At 35.3% G+C, this 16,442-nt stretch overlaps 1 protein-coding gene across 5 annotated transcripts in view; it reads left to right on the top strand.

The window, feature by feature from the left end:
• The window catches only part of Tgo (Aryl hydrocarbon receptor nuclear translocator homolog tgo), a 54,703-nt gene that overhangs the window by 33,848 nt on the left and 4,413 nt on the right, over positions 1-16,442 (top strand). For 2 of the 5 annotated variants that reach the window (XM_076393338.1, XM_076393342.1), the window contains 4 exons: positions 7,956-8,113; positions 13,972-14,289; positions 15,482-15,694; positions 16,238-16,429. In XM_076393338.1, coding sequence (XP_076249453.1) covers positions 7,956-8,113; positions 13,972-14,289; positions 15,482-15,694; positions 16,238-16,429 — 881 coding nt within the window. The remainder of the gene's footprint in view (positions 1-7,955; positions 8,114-13,971; positions 14,290-15,481; positions 15,695-16,237; positions 16,430-16,442) is intronic. The other 3 variants (XM_076393341.1, XM_076393340.1, XM_076393339.1) reach the window with 3 other exon arrangements.

Genomic DNA, 16,442 nt, shown 5'->3' with positions numbered 1-16,442 from the left:
AGATAGTTTCTCAAGGTTGTTCCATAAAAAATGAAGATGAACAGTTCCGTTTACTCGAACTGGAAGAAAGTATGGTCCCACTATACTATCTCTCACAATTTCTTCCCATGCATTAACAGAAAACTGTTTGTGTTTTGACTGCAAACTTGAATTAGGTGCTGCAGCATAAAGTAAATAATTTGAATAGTTTCTTTAATCATCTATAACTAATAACCTAAGGCACATATTGCATAGGATATACGTTCATGTTTTTTAATATTGTATTTCGTCCTAGTATTTCAGTGTAATATACAACTAGGTTGTAATATATAGCTACTAGGTTGTAATATATAACTAGGTTGTAAATGTTTATATATTTATAAGAAATTTAAACATATAAAAAAATACAGAACAAATATAGAATAAAAGACTGATTAAATATTTATCTAAATTAAAGTACCTATTATAATGTATTAAACATGACAAGTCCCTATTTACGTTCCAATCCTTTTGTTGTATTTATAAAACTATGAGTGCCTAAAGATTTGCAGCCTAATGGTAACAATCGATGGTTATCAAGGAAATGTCTGTCGTCGTAATTAATAAATGACATGCTATAATAAATGTAGGCTGCATTTTCAAATATCGGAAGTGAACTGAAATAGTAGTAACCATAGCCCCACAATACTGTAAAATATACTTGTTTATATTCCTTTACCGGGCGAAGTAATCCAAACTTTAGTTACATATTTATTAGTTTATTGTAAAATTTAACACAAATATTATTGGTAATATGTAGTTCTGCTAACTAAAGAATTAGGGTTATTTAAAATATGACACAGCTCGATTATTTTTGGTAAATTATTATACATGCAAGTAATTAATCTTTGGGAATCCACTAGTAGCCATGAACCGTTTATTTTCATCTAGAATTAGTAATGCTTTTTAACTCTCGGCTAATACGATGTCAGCATTGTAGGATATTACAATGAGATCACTACTATTGCATTCTATTGCTACTATTTACAAGTTTCCCATGTACTAATTTCTATAAAAATTGAATGAGTATAAATAACTCTCCATAAAGTAAGATTCTGAGAAATAAAGAAGAATCTTCTGTAATCTTCTTCTTTTATCCAATATTCTATCCATATTGATACCTCAGGATTGATATGTTGGTTCCAAGTGAAATCGTCCTCTATATATGCAGGTTTTATGGAAAAATCCACTATATTTAAATGTGAAAAATCGTAAAGAACAAAATATAAATTCTATGTTCCTCTTCTTCTTGCCCGCAATATTTTATTCATGTTGTTACTCCAAAACCCCCATTTCGGTTCCAAATGAAATCTCCCACTGTATGTGCAAGTTTCATAGAAAAATCCACCATACCTATATGTATAAATACATATGTAAAAGATTTCTTCTAAGAGAAAAAATGTGAATGCCATGATCCTCTTTCTATTTCCTTTAATATTCTGTCCATGTAAGTACCTCAAGAGTACCATCTCGGGTCCAAGTGAAATCACCCACTATATGTGCAGATTTCATGTAAAATTCATAGAAAAATCATATCTGGGCCCCAGAGCCAAAGTGTATTCATTAATTAACTCGACTTGTTTTCGTTGTAATTCAAAAATTCACTGTATCTAAACGCGTAAAATGAGAAACAAAATGTGAGATCCATCGTTTTCTTTCTCTTTCCTCTTATATTCAATCCATGTTAATACCTCAGAAGCACCACTTTGAATCCAAGCGAAATCGCCCACTGTATGTGCACGTTTCATGGAAAAGCCGGCAACTCCGATGTCGCGAGCGCCCAGGAACCTCACTTTTAAGTTAATAACGCAATTACTGCCTCCTGCCGCAAGGCGCGCAACCCTCTCATCCTCCTTCGCCCGCTCCTTCGGTGCCGACCCCCTTCTTCCTCGCCTGTTTTACCTCTGCTGCTGGTACAGTCGCGGTTAACACAGACGAGAGACCCGGGTGTTTTTGGCACAACGATAAACCACGGAATCGCCTCCACGTTCGCGCTTTTGTCGGTCCGCTGAGCAACAGATGCTGCTTTTTGCTCTCTCGCCTCGAGACACCCTCCTTTTTCCTTCGGGAATGCATCATGGACATTGTAATTTCCATCTTCTGGTTTGTTCCGAAAGGAGTCACTCTTGCGGTGACATTCATTCCATTTGAGTATCAATTTTAGCGTATCTTGATGAAGTCTTGTAGCCGTAACTTGTTTTGTATACCTTAGGTGGGTTTCTTCTTCGAAAATTGAGTATTAAATGGTTTTTGTCGTAAGAAATAAAGACGCGGATAGCAATGTGGGCTATTGGCTTGCGCTGCTATTTGTTTTTTTTTTATTTTTATTTTTATTCGATATGGTTCTTGCTATTATAGTGGTTCTCAGTACAGAATCTAGGTCAAGGATGGACCACCTTAATCATGTCTAAAGATAGGTAATGTTTTTATAAGTTTTTTCATAGGTGAAAAATTCCACTCTTTTTCTAGGGATATTAATATATCTTCTAACTTTATTTTCTAACTTTTTTGAAGTAAAATCTTTAGGAAATGTCATAGATATTCGTTATTTCCGAAACTTTTTTGGATAGTTGAGTGCCATTGCCGACAAGAAATGAAGCGTCTGAAATAAAAAATTCTTTTTGATTCGTAAAGTAAAATCTATACTTTAATGGAGTACCGATTTATGCATCTCGATTATCAATTGCAACCTGCACGATTTATAAACTCACGTGCTTTTAGCATCAATATATTCTTATGCTTTTGAAAACTTTGGCATGCATAATCAATGACAGTAAAGATTTAAGACAAATTTGGATTAAATCTAGATTTTGTCTTTTGAGATACTCCGCCTAATAATGTGATTTTTGTTTATGATATTTGCATCGTATCTCACAGATACTGTAATAAGGTCGAATAGATACCCATTTACAGAATCTGTTCCTATATGTACATTACATACTAACAATAAATGGGACGTGCTTCCCTTGAATCAGATTCAACTTCAACTGCAGTTAGATAGCCAGTAGAGGTTAATCTAAACTTACTGAAAAATGTTATTGGCTTTATTACAAATACATAAGATGTAAATACGAAATCATTAAACTGACCCGATTTATAGTTTTACATCCCTATAAATTCCTATAAATTTTTGTAATTTTCTAGTATGTCTGTTACAAAGTTTGTTCTTACCAGTTACAATGATAGTCCATGACCAGACAAGTAAACACAAATGGCAAAGACAGACTTAAAAAGTTCGTTACTTGTTGCATCGTTGTTGCGATAAGTCCCTTCTTTAACGATTGCGTTTGTGTGGTACTAAACATGTCTCGAAGAAATTTATCGCCCAACACTTGTTCCTTTCGCTTACGACTCTAACATCTTCGTCTGGAAATGATTTAAACGACACTCAGCGCGCAAACTTAAGCCCTGTATAGATTTACAGACATTGTCTGCAAACATTTTCTAGATTCCTCATCAATAGAAGTAAATAAAAATTTTTTACATATTAAATACTTAACAGGTACAAATAATTTATGATTCTACATTAGTTTCGCAATTCTATCTGTGACTCTTAGGTATTCAATAGAAATTGTATCTCAAAGTTTAGCTAGCATTTTAGCTGGCATCTAGATACAATTGCGAGACAGTTAAACTTACGATTAGATGTGATATTATTGAAACGGAATACATATCTACAGACTCTTGGCTGCTCCACTATTTTCTGTCATAAATTAGAATAACCAATAGTAATGTAAAAACTAGAAAACTTCTCCAACCTATTTAATAAATTTATCCGCTAAAATAAAGGGTGTAGTAATAAGAGCTGATTGTTTTAAATTTGCTACCATTTTGCATAAGTATTATTCTAAAATTTGAAATTTGACATATGTAATCTAGCAACACGGGAAATTATAATAGTTATGGAACGTTTATAAAGTACTACAATACTTGTAAATTATAAAAACTTATTATCAAAATAATGGTTCAATTACAGTTGCACAGCGTTCCTCATTTTAGCAACCTCAACTGACCTCTTCGATCGTACAATTTAAAGCCATTGGATTTCCTTTTTGGTGTTTTGTTAAAAGTAAGATCTACACTAATAACCCTGCAATAATTCCTGAACTCAAACATAATGTATATTCGTCACATCGTTGGCGAAATAGAGCCAAGTTTGTGTACAAATGTCATGGGAAACATGACCAAACGAATGATCATCTGCCAGAATATTTGAGATGGCCATTTAAATGATATTATATTCCATACATCATTTCTGTGTACCAATTTCAGAATCAATAAAATAAGTCGGAAATATTCTCATTATTTTATTGCTTCATTCAAAAAACAAAGTATTCAGTTTTTATCGAAACACCCTATAATTTAAATTAGTTGCAATAGAACGTAAAAATAGGTTTAAAATGCCTTTTCTTTTTCATAAGTTCACTGCTTCTACCCACTGGCAAACATAGACCTAAATATCATACATACATGCAAAGCAACAAGTAATTCAAATAACTCATTGCAACGAATCGAATCGAGCCCTACATTTGTTTCAATCTCCAACACTTCAGAAGACCCGGAAATCCGTCGCTGGGAATCGTCATTCCGTTTCGAAGCGCGAAATTCAAACATCTGTCCGGCCATTAGCATGCGGAATATTAAGATTTGGCATAAATCACTCGTAGTAGTTGGAGATACCTCGTTAGCATACATCCACCGCTATGTTGCGCGCTCGGAATATCATTCGATAACGAATACGATCGCATTAAACGGTCCTCTTCGAACGATTCATAATTCATTTCATTGTCCCATCGTCGCGGACGAGGGATGGAAGGGGCTCGGAGAGAGAGTATACAGTCTATTATGAACTCTTCTATCGACACGACAGCTCGTTCGAATCGATCGTCAGAGAAATCTATAATTCACAATGCGCGGACGTTGTCGTTCATAGGACCATGGTGCATTGTCTCATAGGCTCGGCGACGATGATGATAATGACACGGATCTCCTCGCGATCTGTTTTTACCTTCATTCTATCGGAGAAGTTTCTCCATTCTTCTCGTCCTCTACCCTTTTTCCTCTGAAACGATTTTATGTGTCTGCACCGTACGTGCATCTCGATGCCGACTTTGTATCATCACAATGCGAGGATCGATATACAGGGTGGATTCTTCCAGCGAAGCATTTGATGCTCCGATGGCTCGATGTTCGATCCTTGGTTTCTAATTAAATAATCGATTTAGTAAAACGTTGGTTCTTTTTTTGTGAATTCTCTTGGTTCGAGGGAGCTGTACCTTTTCTAGTACTTTGCACTATTTTCTGCCATTAGAGTTAGATATTAGATGTATCTATTTAAACGAAAGCGTATGATTTTCTTTCTTTTCTCTATTTTTTGTTCATATCATATATTGGGAAATAATTTGAGATGTAATGAGAATCAATGATTTGTGCATTGTATAAAGATTATTATTTAATGTATAAGTTAATTTATTTTCTTTTCTAATTTATTTTCTCATTTTGCCGATTTATGTGTCTAGAGGTCTATAATCGAAGATCGGTTCAAATTCATGGCAAATTAATGAAGCAGTTTAAAAAATTCAGAAACTTTATAGTCCTTGCAATTTTCCTCTTATTTGAACTATTGTGTCCGTCACATGCGGGTGACAGGCTTCTCTCTATACTTATAGATGATGTTAACATCCATAATTATGAGTGACATCAAGCAGAATGACTAACAAGAACTAGTAAGGAAAGAGAACCTCTATAAAAGAAATAAAAGAAATAAAACAATTAAATAAATTTGACAAACAGCTTAGTAGACGCAAGTACAAAAATGACCACACTGATCAGACACAATGATCATGTACATAGACTGAAGTCACACCAAAAATGTATAACTACATGTAAACATTCTTTATTTACCTACTGCATTTTCTTGTCAATACGTACTTGATACATTAAAGTTTTTGAAATTCCTTATTTTCTCTTAGTCTCAGTTTAGAAGAACTAATCTGAAGATGTGTTCTTATACACTTTTGAAGCTCGTTGCTGATAACGAATCGCGGCTTTAGAATGAATAGGGTCTGTAATTTTTCTCATGTGCATCTCTTCTGTACATTAAAATTCACTTAACAAACAATTGCAACGAAGAGAGTAGAATGTTTTGGAAGAGAATACCAGGCCGAATCGAAGGCGACCACCCTGTACAGCGTTCGCTGGACCCACGGAGCGAGCGGGCAACTTCGGACCGTCTGACCCTTGACCCAGGAGGTTCTCTCCGTCCTGCTCCTCGGATCGCCTTCGTTCCCTCTTTTCTTCCCCCTTTCTTCTTGTGCCCCCTTCACCGTCTTGTACACTGTGCATACCCTGCTTTATACTTGCGCTTTAAGCGCTCTGGCCTCTTTTAAATAGCCGGCCCTACGTCGTCGAGGAGCGTTACCGATCCTCCTGGATCACCCAACGAAAATAGAAGGTCCTGTCCGATGAAACATACGCCGAGAATATCCTGAAAGGCTTTCTGCTAGCCCTACGGGCCCTTGGAATTATGATCTTACTGGACTCTTGAAATATACCGAAAGAAACTCATCTCTTGAGTACTTGACAGGTTTTTGATCGCTGGAAGTTCGAAGTTTAATAGAATGAAACCTTAAAAAGAATCTGTATATTGCAGTTGCAGACTTAAAAAAGATTTTTGCAACAGTTACATATTATTTAGATAACTTAGCGGTTATCTAAACTTTTCACTTATGGCAAAAATTGATTAATGTTAAAGAAAAATAGATCTGGGAGGGAATATTGCCTTTCTACTTGGAATAATTTTATAACTTTCTGTGCATCTTTTTAATAAAATAAGTTGCGTTCATATTAATTTGTACTGTAAATAAATCTGTGAAGATGTTTGATCCTAACGTGTAGTTCTTTGCATTTGATATATCTGGGTCCTAGAGCCAGAGTATACTAAGTCTACTTGTCCTCTATTAACTTAACAAACTTTGATTCTATAATCCAAATATAGTTTTAAGATTATTTGAAAATGGTTAATTTTGCAATTGTACTTTACAATTGTTCTTTCATTCACCAATTCTGATATATTTAATACTTCACCTACCAGATATGTAATAGACTTATTAATAGTTTCTACCGATAGGTAAAGTGTTAGTATTCAATTCTGAAGATTTTTAAAATGGTAACTATTGTTACCAATTTTCATAGACCTTTAAAGTAGAACACCTTCTCAGTAAATTTTGGAGATCTATTATTCACTTTCCGAAATATATGTTTTTAATTCCCTACGGTTACAACGGGATAATTTTCCAAACGATATTAAGAAATAATTATTTTACAGTAAAAAACAAGAACATAATGAATATAGTATTCTTCAAAAGTAATTTGTATTTATTGATATATCGGTACCAAGGTATTTAACTAGTAGTCAACAATTTAAAACATTGAAGTCTAAAATTCAAGGCATGCGCAACACTGTATTGTGATCTTCCTAGACACCTCAGGCTTAAATTCCAGACTCGATTCTGCCTTGCAAAGATCGGCTCAGGTCTACGCGACATTTCAAAGTAATTACGCTTCATTAACAATGTCGTGTGCATTGCAATCCATATGTTTTTCTACGCCAAATAAAGTGCAAAATTTGTTTCGAATCGAATCAGAGTTCCAGGGTGAAGCGAGGTTCACACTTGCAGAAATGCTACAATTAACCAAAAGAAAATACTTTAATACTGTCTTTAAACCCTTAATTTAAGTAGAACTTCTACCAATATCAGTAGAAATCATTTTTCGTGAATTAACCTCCTTTGCAAATTTAAAATTCCAGGTTTGACCCGTTCACATTGTTTCAACTAACTTCCTAAGCGCGTTGCCAACGACAGTTTCGTCATTATACGCGAAACTATATTGTGAACTATGCAATTACCTTGGTTTTGTCTTGCGTCTAACTGTAGGGAGAATCATTGCGAAATCGAGCGGCGGCGGCGGAACAAGATGACCGCCTACATCACCGAACTGTCGGACATGGTACCAACATGTTCAGCATTAGCCAGGAAGCCGGACAAATTGACCATACTGAGGATGGCAGTCGCCCATATGAAAGCCCTCAGAGGTAAGTTCTTTCGAGCATTCAAATTTTATATAGAAGTGAGTTCTTAATCCTAGAACACAGATGTTATTTAATATTCCTCAAACATATTCATTTGTAACAACTTTCTTCAGACTTTAGTAAATTTGATCTTTATTTAGTAGTTTGTTTTATTAAAGATATATTATTTAGAACAATTATTACACATTAACGGTTTATGTCAAAAGTTTTATCAGATGTCAAAATGACGAACCTCTGTGTTTTAAAATTATGGATGAAAGTTGTATAAGAAGTTTAATGCAATTGGTCTATAAATCCTTGTATCTTTCTATAGCTCTGACAGCAATCAATTATCGATGAGTATCTGTAATGAACAATAAAGTTTAGTACCTACTGTCATTCTTAGAAATATAGGTAATATATTTCCGTATAAGTAATATACAGAATATACATATGTACAGAATATAAGTAATATAATTCTGTATAAGTAATATACTTCTAAGAAAGTGATTTATAGTATGTTTCTTACTATAAAAACTCTTACGTAAGTTTCTTATGAAAACTACTTTATTTTTATTCTCTGTTTAAATTTTTAAGTTATTTAAACTTTGAAATTGGCTGACTTGCTAGTATATTTTATTATATCAATTCACTAATATATATAATATTGCAAATGTGTACAAAACTGATTCGTAGTTATTTTAAGCTGAGACCTAAAATGTTGAAACCTGTTTGTATAATATTGCAAATTAAATTGAACCTTGTCAAGATCAATTGACCTCAAATTCTTCGTACAATATCTGGCTATTTTTGAGCGTACACATCGATAGTGTAAGAAATCGAGTAAGCTGGTTCGAGCGTAATTCAATCACTTCAAGTCGAAGCTGAAAGATCGCGTTGCCAAAGTTATTTTGCTGCCCGTGCCGGATAAGTTAAACATCGACGGCACATAATCGTCACGTTTCATTTCGAGCTACTTTGTGCCTTATCGAACACTCAAGAACGTATTGCAAATGTACTTGCTTAAGTTCAGTAATGCGACGTATTTAAAATTATTGTGTTTAAATCGTTTCTCAATTAACCATTAATAATTGCTACGCAACTTTTCGGTATTTTAATGAAAATTTTAGTTGTTAAACTTTAATACATCACTGAAAACTCACATTAAGCAGTAGATTGTCTTGGTTTCACTTTCTCTGCTAATAAACACATAATACAAAGACATTATATAGATAGTCTTCTGTCTGTTTCTCAGAACATCTTAAGTAGGGTTTGAGTTCATGGAAAAATCTATTTTAAAAATATCTTGTTTAGATAGTTTAATCTCATGGCAGCAAAGAGAGACTTAAAATAAAAATTCTACTACAGTAATTTTCACCTTGTTTTGCGTAGTATTTTAAATATGACAAACTAGAAATTAATTGTTTGAAACCGAGTCTTCAGTATCTAGGTCTTCTGCTGAAGTAACCTTGAATTTGTTGTTTCTCGTAACATTTAAAATAAAATTTGTATTTGCGAAAAAATATACTTCTAAAACTAAGTTTCTCTTTATCTACATATTTCAATCTTATGCCAGTTAAGAAATACTCAAGGTATTTCCCTATTTTAGTAACTTTTGCTAACATTTCAAAAGCGGCTTAAACTAAATACATAGCAAAAAATTGTTCGAATCAGACTCTCCAGCATTTAAATCTCCTACTTAGATAATTTTCAATTTATTTCCCGTAACGTTTAAAACAGGATTCACAAGAAACTACATATATTTTGACCAGCAATAAGTTCTTCAATATTCGCATATGTAATTCAGTTTTGTGCCAATCAAGAGATACTCAAGATAGTAATAACTCCCTGCTTCAGTAATTCTCACTCTGCCCTGCTAAATATCTCAACAATGATTATAATTAATAGGAAACAAACGTTCACATTCAAGTTTTCAGCCCTTACCGAGTGGCACACGAAACATTCGAACTAGGCTGAAACATTGTCAATCTTTAAATTATAGTAACTTCGTGAAAAGAAATCATGTACTAATCTTCCTGAAATCATTTTAAAGGATAAATTCTCTATGTTTACATTCCTAAGTTGAATCTCTATGAAGATATTTATACAGTAAGAGGCAGATAGAAAAGCAACAATAGTTTTTCTCTAAAGCATTGTAAAAATTTAAATGATCCAGTTTCCTGTCCATTTACAAAAACCTTCAAAAGAGTTGAAAAACTGTTTTTATTGCTAAATTATTCCACTTTTAATGAAGAGTACCACTGATATATAGATATCCATAATGCAAATTAACTTCGATCATAATTGTTATAACTACAAAAATCAAACGATATTTTACTCGTTTCAGTTCACAACAACAAACTTACTTAGTTAAGGCTTATATCTTGTGTGTGATCGATCGTATAAACTCCTCGTATTGTGTTGTAGGTATTACATACTATGTCGGTAGCAACTTCATTCAAAATGAACTAACTCGGTAACAAAAAGTCACGTATCAACTTTCATGAAGGATTTTGTAAACGTAAGGCTTCAATGCTTAAATACATAGTGATTTGAATGTCATAAACAATTTTTATAGAAACTGCAACCGTTTAAATTTTTTAAATTTTGTATAGAAAAATTACTTTCGTTTTCCCATCTGTTTCTTAGTGTAGAAACACCTTCATAGAAATTCAACTTAGGAATGTGAAAGTAGAGAAGTTGTCCTTTAAAATGACCTAAAGAAAGTTACCGTACGACTTTTTTTAAGAAGTTACGGTAATTAAAAAATTAACAATATTTCAGTCTAATATTCAAATACGTTCATGAACTACTATATGTAGCCTAAAGTTATGTCTCTACTGACATAACAATGAGGAACATCTCATCATCTCCTGTTGCCTAAAGTGTATAACTAAAAAGCTATGCGCTTTCGGGCATATATGCATTTAAACTTTTCATTGTCTTTGTGTCTAGAACCCATCTTTCAAAAGCGTCTTGCATTTTCTTTTTATTTTTTCAAAGAGGCTACAAAAAATTCCTCGCTATAACTTCAGCGTAGACATAGCTTAGAGAAACCTGGAGAAACATTCGGCAACAAGCAGCGACTTTTTCAGGATACACGAAACAGTAAGAAAAATTTCCCCATTATTGCTTCGGTGACGACATAACTTAAGCTTCTCTGAAGGGATGTTGCCAGTGTCGTGGTTTCAGCCGCCTCTTGTCAGTTGTCTCTGACGAGAATTCATCCGGCCGGTGGCGTACCGGAACGGTCGTAATTCACTGAAGGTTTCGTCGTACGGTGGTCATATCGAATGCAGAAAGCGCGATATATGCTTCCGGTGCAAGAATGGGTGGAGTTGCCTCTCGTGGTCGGCTGTCCCTTTAGCCCCTGGCCAGTGCGTGCGCACACGCGCGCGTATACAGGGCCCCATCGTTCGTGGATCGGTGTGCGTGTCGTGATTCCACCTAAGTATTGGTGGTGCGTCGCATTGTTTATAGCCACTTCTCCTCTTTCCCGACAAGAGGGCCGCTGAATACAAATTGCTCGAACCAGAGGGGCCTCTCTCTTTTACCTGACCGGGAGAAGAAGAGGCTATCGCCTCCCGGGGATACGTCGACGCTCGTTCGCGCGTACACGCACCACCCCCTCGTCCTCGTTGCACCCGTGAGACGCGTCAGACCCACTGATTTTAACCGTATTCGCCTTCTAGACTTCTCATTCCCTTTTGGCGCATCGTTCGGTTTGCCTTTGGTCTTGTCCCGGAGGAGGTATGTAGCTTAGGATGAAGATATGCTGTGAACTTAAATAATCAATTAGAAGTTTGAATTTGTAAATAGTTGTAATGTGGTGAAACATTGCCTTGGGCTACCACGCTACCATGTGTTTCAAGGTAGCGGAAGTATGTATATTTTAGGAGGTTTTTAAATTTTACTAGAAATAATTCCAAAATAGAAATCCTGGATCAGTGCTTAATTCTTCATTGAAGAATTTTAAAGGACTTTTCTTAATCTACTTAGGACTCAGAAATATGTAGCAATGAATGTTTTATGGTGTCTTATACTAAATTCGAATCTCCTAATTCCTAAAGGCTTACAGAAAATTCGAGTCTCATAGTCACTATTTTAATTCATTTACAACATTCCTGTACTGAAGAAACTTAACGTTATGTCAAATCTTAAAAAACATGATTCAGTAAACTATCCACAGTACACACACCACGAGAGTGTCAATTTCTCACACTAACAATCCCTAGGGCAACACTAGACCTCATCAAAAGGAATATATGTCGCAACCTAAAGATACCTCCGTATTTTGTAGATCTTGCCAAGGGATCATCTAAGAACTATGATTTATGATTTCTACTAGAAGTAATAGCGCCTACACAGATCCAGATTAAAAGCGTGCTAAGATTGCTAGAGGGTATCCTTAGATAAAAGTTCATCTCTCTTTCTCTCTCTCCCTCCTTCGCCAATGAAGGAAACCGACCGAATAGCGCAGCATTAATGTCCATCGAAGACGTTCTCGACGTGGAAGGTAATGGTAACGAAGGTCACCCGGGGTCTTCCATAGATCTTGTTTGGAAGTCGTTAAAGTACCTCTTCCCGGAATTTCTCCGTATATCGGGGTAAAGATCGCATCGCAGCCCCGCTCTCACTCTCCTCCGCCTCGCGGGATCCTGTCCGCTTTGCAATTCCGATCTTGCACCTCGATAGTTACCTACGCTGCCGAGCTGCCCTGTCCTCATTTTTGGTACCATGGTTCGGTATCTCTCTCTTACTCCACCGTTTCGACAGTATGGACACTTTATATTATGTACAATACTATCATCTGTAAGTATTTGGACACCTGGTGGAATCTGCTTAAAACGTTCAGGTATATGTTTATTTTGATGAAATTTTACGTAAATGAATTGTTATCAGTGCGTGTAATTACTATTTAGAAGAACTATTAATATTAGAACTATATGAATTAAATTACGTGTATGTTCAAAATCTTATTAGCAACGTGAAGATCAATATTGAATTTAAAAGTCTGCATACACCTAGGCGTGTACAATTTTTATCCATGAAAAATAGAATCCTGTGTTATATTTATAACAAGTGTTTCTTAGTAGGTGGAATATAAAATAAATTACTGCCAGAAATTAGTTATCTCAAAACTGTAGAACTCTATTTTTTATAAAATTCTGTTTCATAAATTTGTAATCATAGATTAGTTACATGTTGCTCAGATGTCTGCCTGAAGTAGAAATTTGTTGCGACCAAATTTCAACAGAAGACGAAGCTAGTAATTACAGAAATACAGAGTGGATACAATCCCAAAATCTGTGCCTTCGATTTACACGTGCAGGGGTACTTGCACGTTTCCTTTGGACGAGTAATCATTTCGTTTGAAACGTGTTCCTTGTTACACGTGCATTCGATGCTGAGCAACCAGCAGGATCACTCATCGATCGATGGGGTTCATATATATTAAGCGTTACATAAGTCATGAAATTGGGACAGCTTCATTAGGGAAAGAGCGAATCCTCTTTATTTAGATCTCAATGTCAGACATTTTCATTCCTCTTTGGGAATAGTTACCTTTTCCTTACATAATATAATTGAATCGGTGAGTTGAAGAGCAGTACAAGTCCAAACTAAGCCATTTTTAAATAATTTCAAGACTATATCTGGATTCCAACACCAAAGTATATTAAATTACACGGAGAAAAAATGGACTTAATACACTCTGGCTCTAGGATCCAGATACATAAAATACATAGTACTACAAATTAAGATGAAATATCTGAAAATGTCGTTTTTGTACTTGTACTGTTCTCAACTCACCGACTTAATTATGAATCAAGAACTTTTATACAAACTAGTAACTACATATAATAAAATTTTGTTTGTTCTAGGTACAGGAAACACAGCGACAGACAACGCGTACAAACCATCGTTTCTCACCGATCAGGAGCTAAAGCACCTGATCTTAGAAGCTGCCGATGGGTTCCTCTTCGTCGTGAGCTGTGACACCGGTAGAATTATCTATGTCTCCGACTCCGTCGCACCGGTGCTTAATTATACGCAAAGCGACTGGTATGGCACCAGTCTCTATTCCCAACTTCATCCTGATGACACTGAGAAAGTGAGGGAACAGTTGAGCGCCGAAGAACCCCAGCATGGAGGCAGGGTACTGGATCTTAAAACAGGAACTGTGAAAAAAGAAGGCCAATGTAAGTGGATGATACCTTATTATTAATAGTCCTCATTATATTACTAGATAAATCTTAAATACCTTGGAACATATTTGATTTCTCAGTTATTGACTTTTAATAAAGGATTAAGTCACCTTTTGACTTAAAGGATTACATTACTATTACCATCTTTAACCTACTTCCATAGAATTACACAAATTCTTCCAAAATATGATTAATATAGCTGATGCTCTTGAAAATCTTAAAATAGACTTTTCAGTAATATTACCGCTTAAAAGTTATACTATATATATAGAAAAATACATTCTATTCAAAGTTATTTGTAACAATATTTGCAAAGGTCTTTGTTGATCGTTCAAAATAATACAATAAATTAATATAACTGATTACTATTATAAAAGCCATGTGTTCAAGATAACCTTATTCTCCTCAATTTAGAACACGATGCTAAACTTTTGACTAGTAATATATACCTTAAACTTGCATCTAACTGAAGAGGGGACACCACCCTGACGCGTCAAAAAATAGATAAAGTTTCAATTTTATTTTTCAATTTTTTAAAAGTAAAAATTCTACAAAATGGCAAAGCTATTCGCTGTTCCCAAAACTCTTACAAGTAGAACATTAATTGCTCGCTGTCACAATTGATAAAAACTGACACGTCTGAAATACAAAATTTTGGTTAATTGATAAACTAAAGCTATTATTTAAAATGTGACATACGGATTTTTGAAAATTTTTATAATTGTAGAACTGGTAACATTTTTAAGAGAAAAACATCAATTTTTATTCCAAGAAATCAACTTTTATCATCTACGAAAAATCTAATAATTGAGATATGAAAATCGTACGCTACATTATAGATAATAGTTTCTAGTTTATAAATAAGCAAACATTTTTTTATTTTAGAGCACCCGGTTCTTATCTAATGCGACGGCTAATAATTGATGTTCTATCCGAAGAGAATACCAAACAACTCCGCCATTTTGCAAAATTTTGATCTTTAAAAAATTGAAAATTACAACTGACACCTATATTTCTTATACTGTCCCAAAAAGAGTACATTTTTCATTCACTAGTTACCCCTGAAAAAATTTCTAAAAACGTTGCTTATTTGTTTACGCTTCATGGTGGTATCCCGCCTTAACTCTTTCGATATTAAGGTAAATTAAGTTATAAGGAAACGATCGAGTAACAATCTATTCTACAGCATCAATGAGGATGTGCATGGGCTCCAGAAGAGGGTTCATCTGTCGCATGAAGGTCGGCAACCTTCAAACGACTGGGGATATGGCAGCAGCTCACGGTCTACATCGTATGAAGCAAAGAAACTCACTGGGTCCTCCAGCCAGAGATGGTCAGAACTACGCGGTAGTTCACTGTACAGGGTACATCAAGAACTGGCCTCCTACCGGTGAGTTTGGTACGGGTTCCAATATTGCGTTGCTATCGTCTTCCTCGTCAACGTCGTCGTTTAATCGTCGACATATAACGGTTGGCCACGACATAGCGCCAACTTTCTATTTTAAAGCGAGGGAGACGATGTGCTGTAGGAATATGAACGAACCTCGTGGCTTCGTAGAATTACGGGGATAGCGACGTTTGTACTATAAATTAAGAGAGCCGTCTAGAGAGGCCGAACAGGTCAGGACAGTATCTCTCTCATTGGTTTATAAGAATGAATGGAATCGTGCTGACCTAACAGCCGACAGACAAGTCGGCATACCGATAAACTATCCTAGCCTAGACGAACTGACGCGGAATTTGTATGCTCTATCGATGGCTCCCGATGCATAATAAGGGAATCGTGTTGTCCAGTGGAATGGCGGGAACCTTCGCCATTTCCTTTTCTTATTTCTTAGGCACTAAAGTTAATGTAGTTTTAAAGAATACCTAGCAGCATGTAAATCATAATCAGTTGATGGTTACGGGGGGCCTTAAACTGATTCATAGTTTTACGCTGTAGGTGATTTTGTTCCCCCATGTATACCAGGTGTGGGTCTAGGTGACAGGGGACCAGGTAGTGTTCAAGCTAGACCTGATGGTGTAGTTGGAGATGAGAACAGTAGCAGCAATTGCTGCTTGGTCGCCATTGGACGACTTCAGGTCACTAGTACACCAAATAGTAGCGATTTAGCAGGTTCTAATAGCAATAATGGTAAGTTTCTCTT

The sequence above is a fragment of the Calliopsis andreniformis genome, chromosome 3, assembly GCF_051401765.1.
Source record: "Calliopsis andreniformis isolate RMS-2024a chromosome 3, iyCalAndr_principal, whole genome shotgun sequence".
NCBI classification, from domain to species: domain Eukaryota; kingdom Metazoa; phylum Arthropoda; class Insecta; order Hymenoptera; family Andrenidae; genus Calliopsis; species Calliopsis andreniformis.
This window is presented reverse-complemented; position numbering and strand designations above follow the sequence as displayed.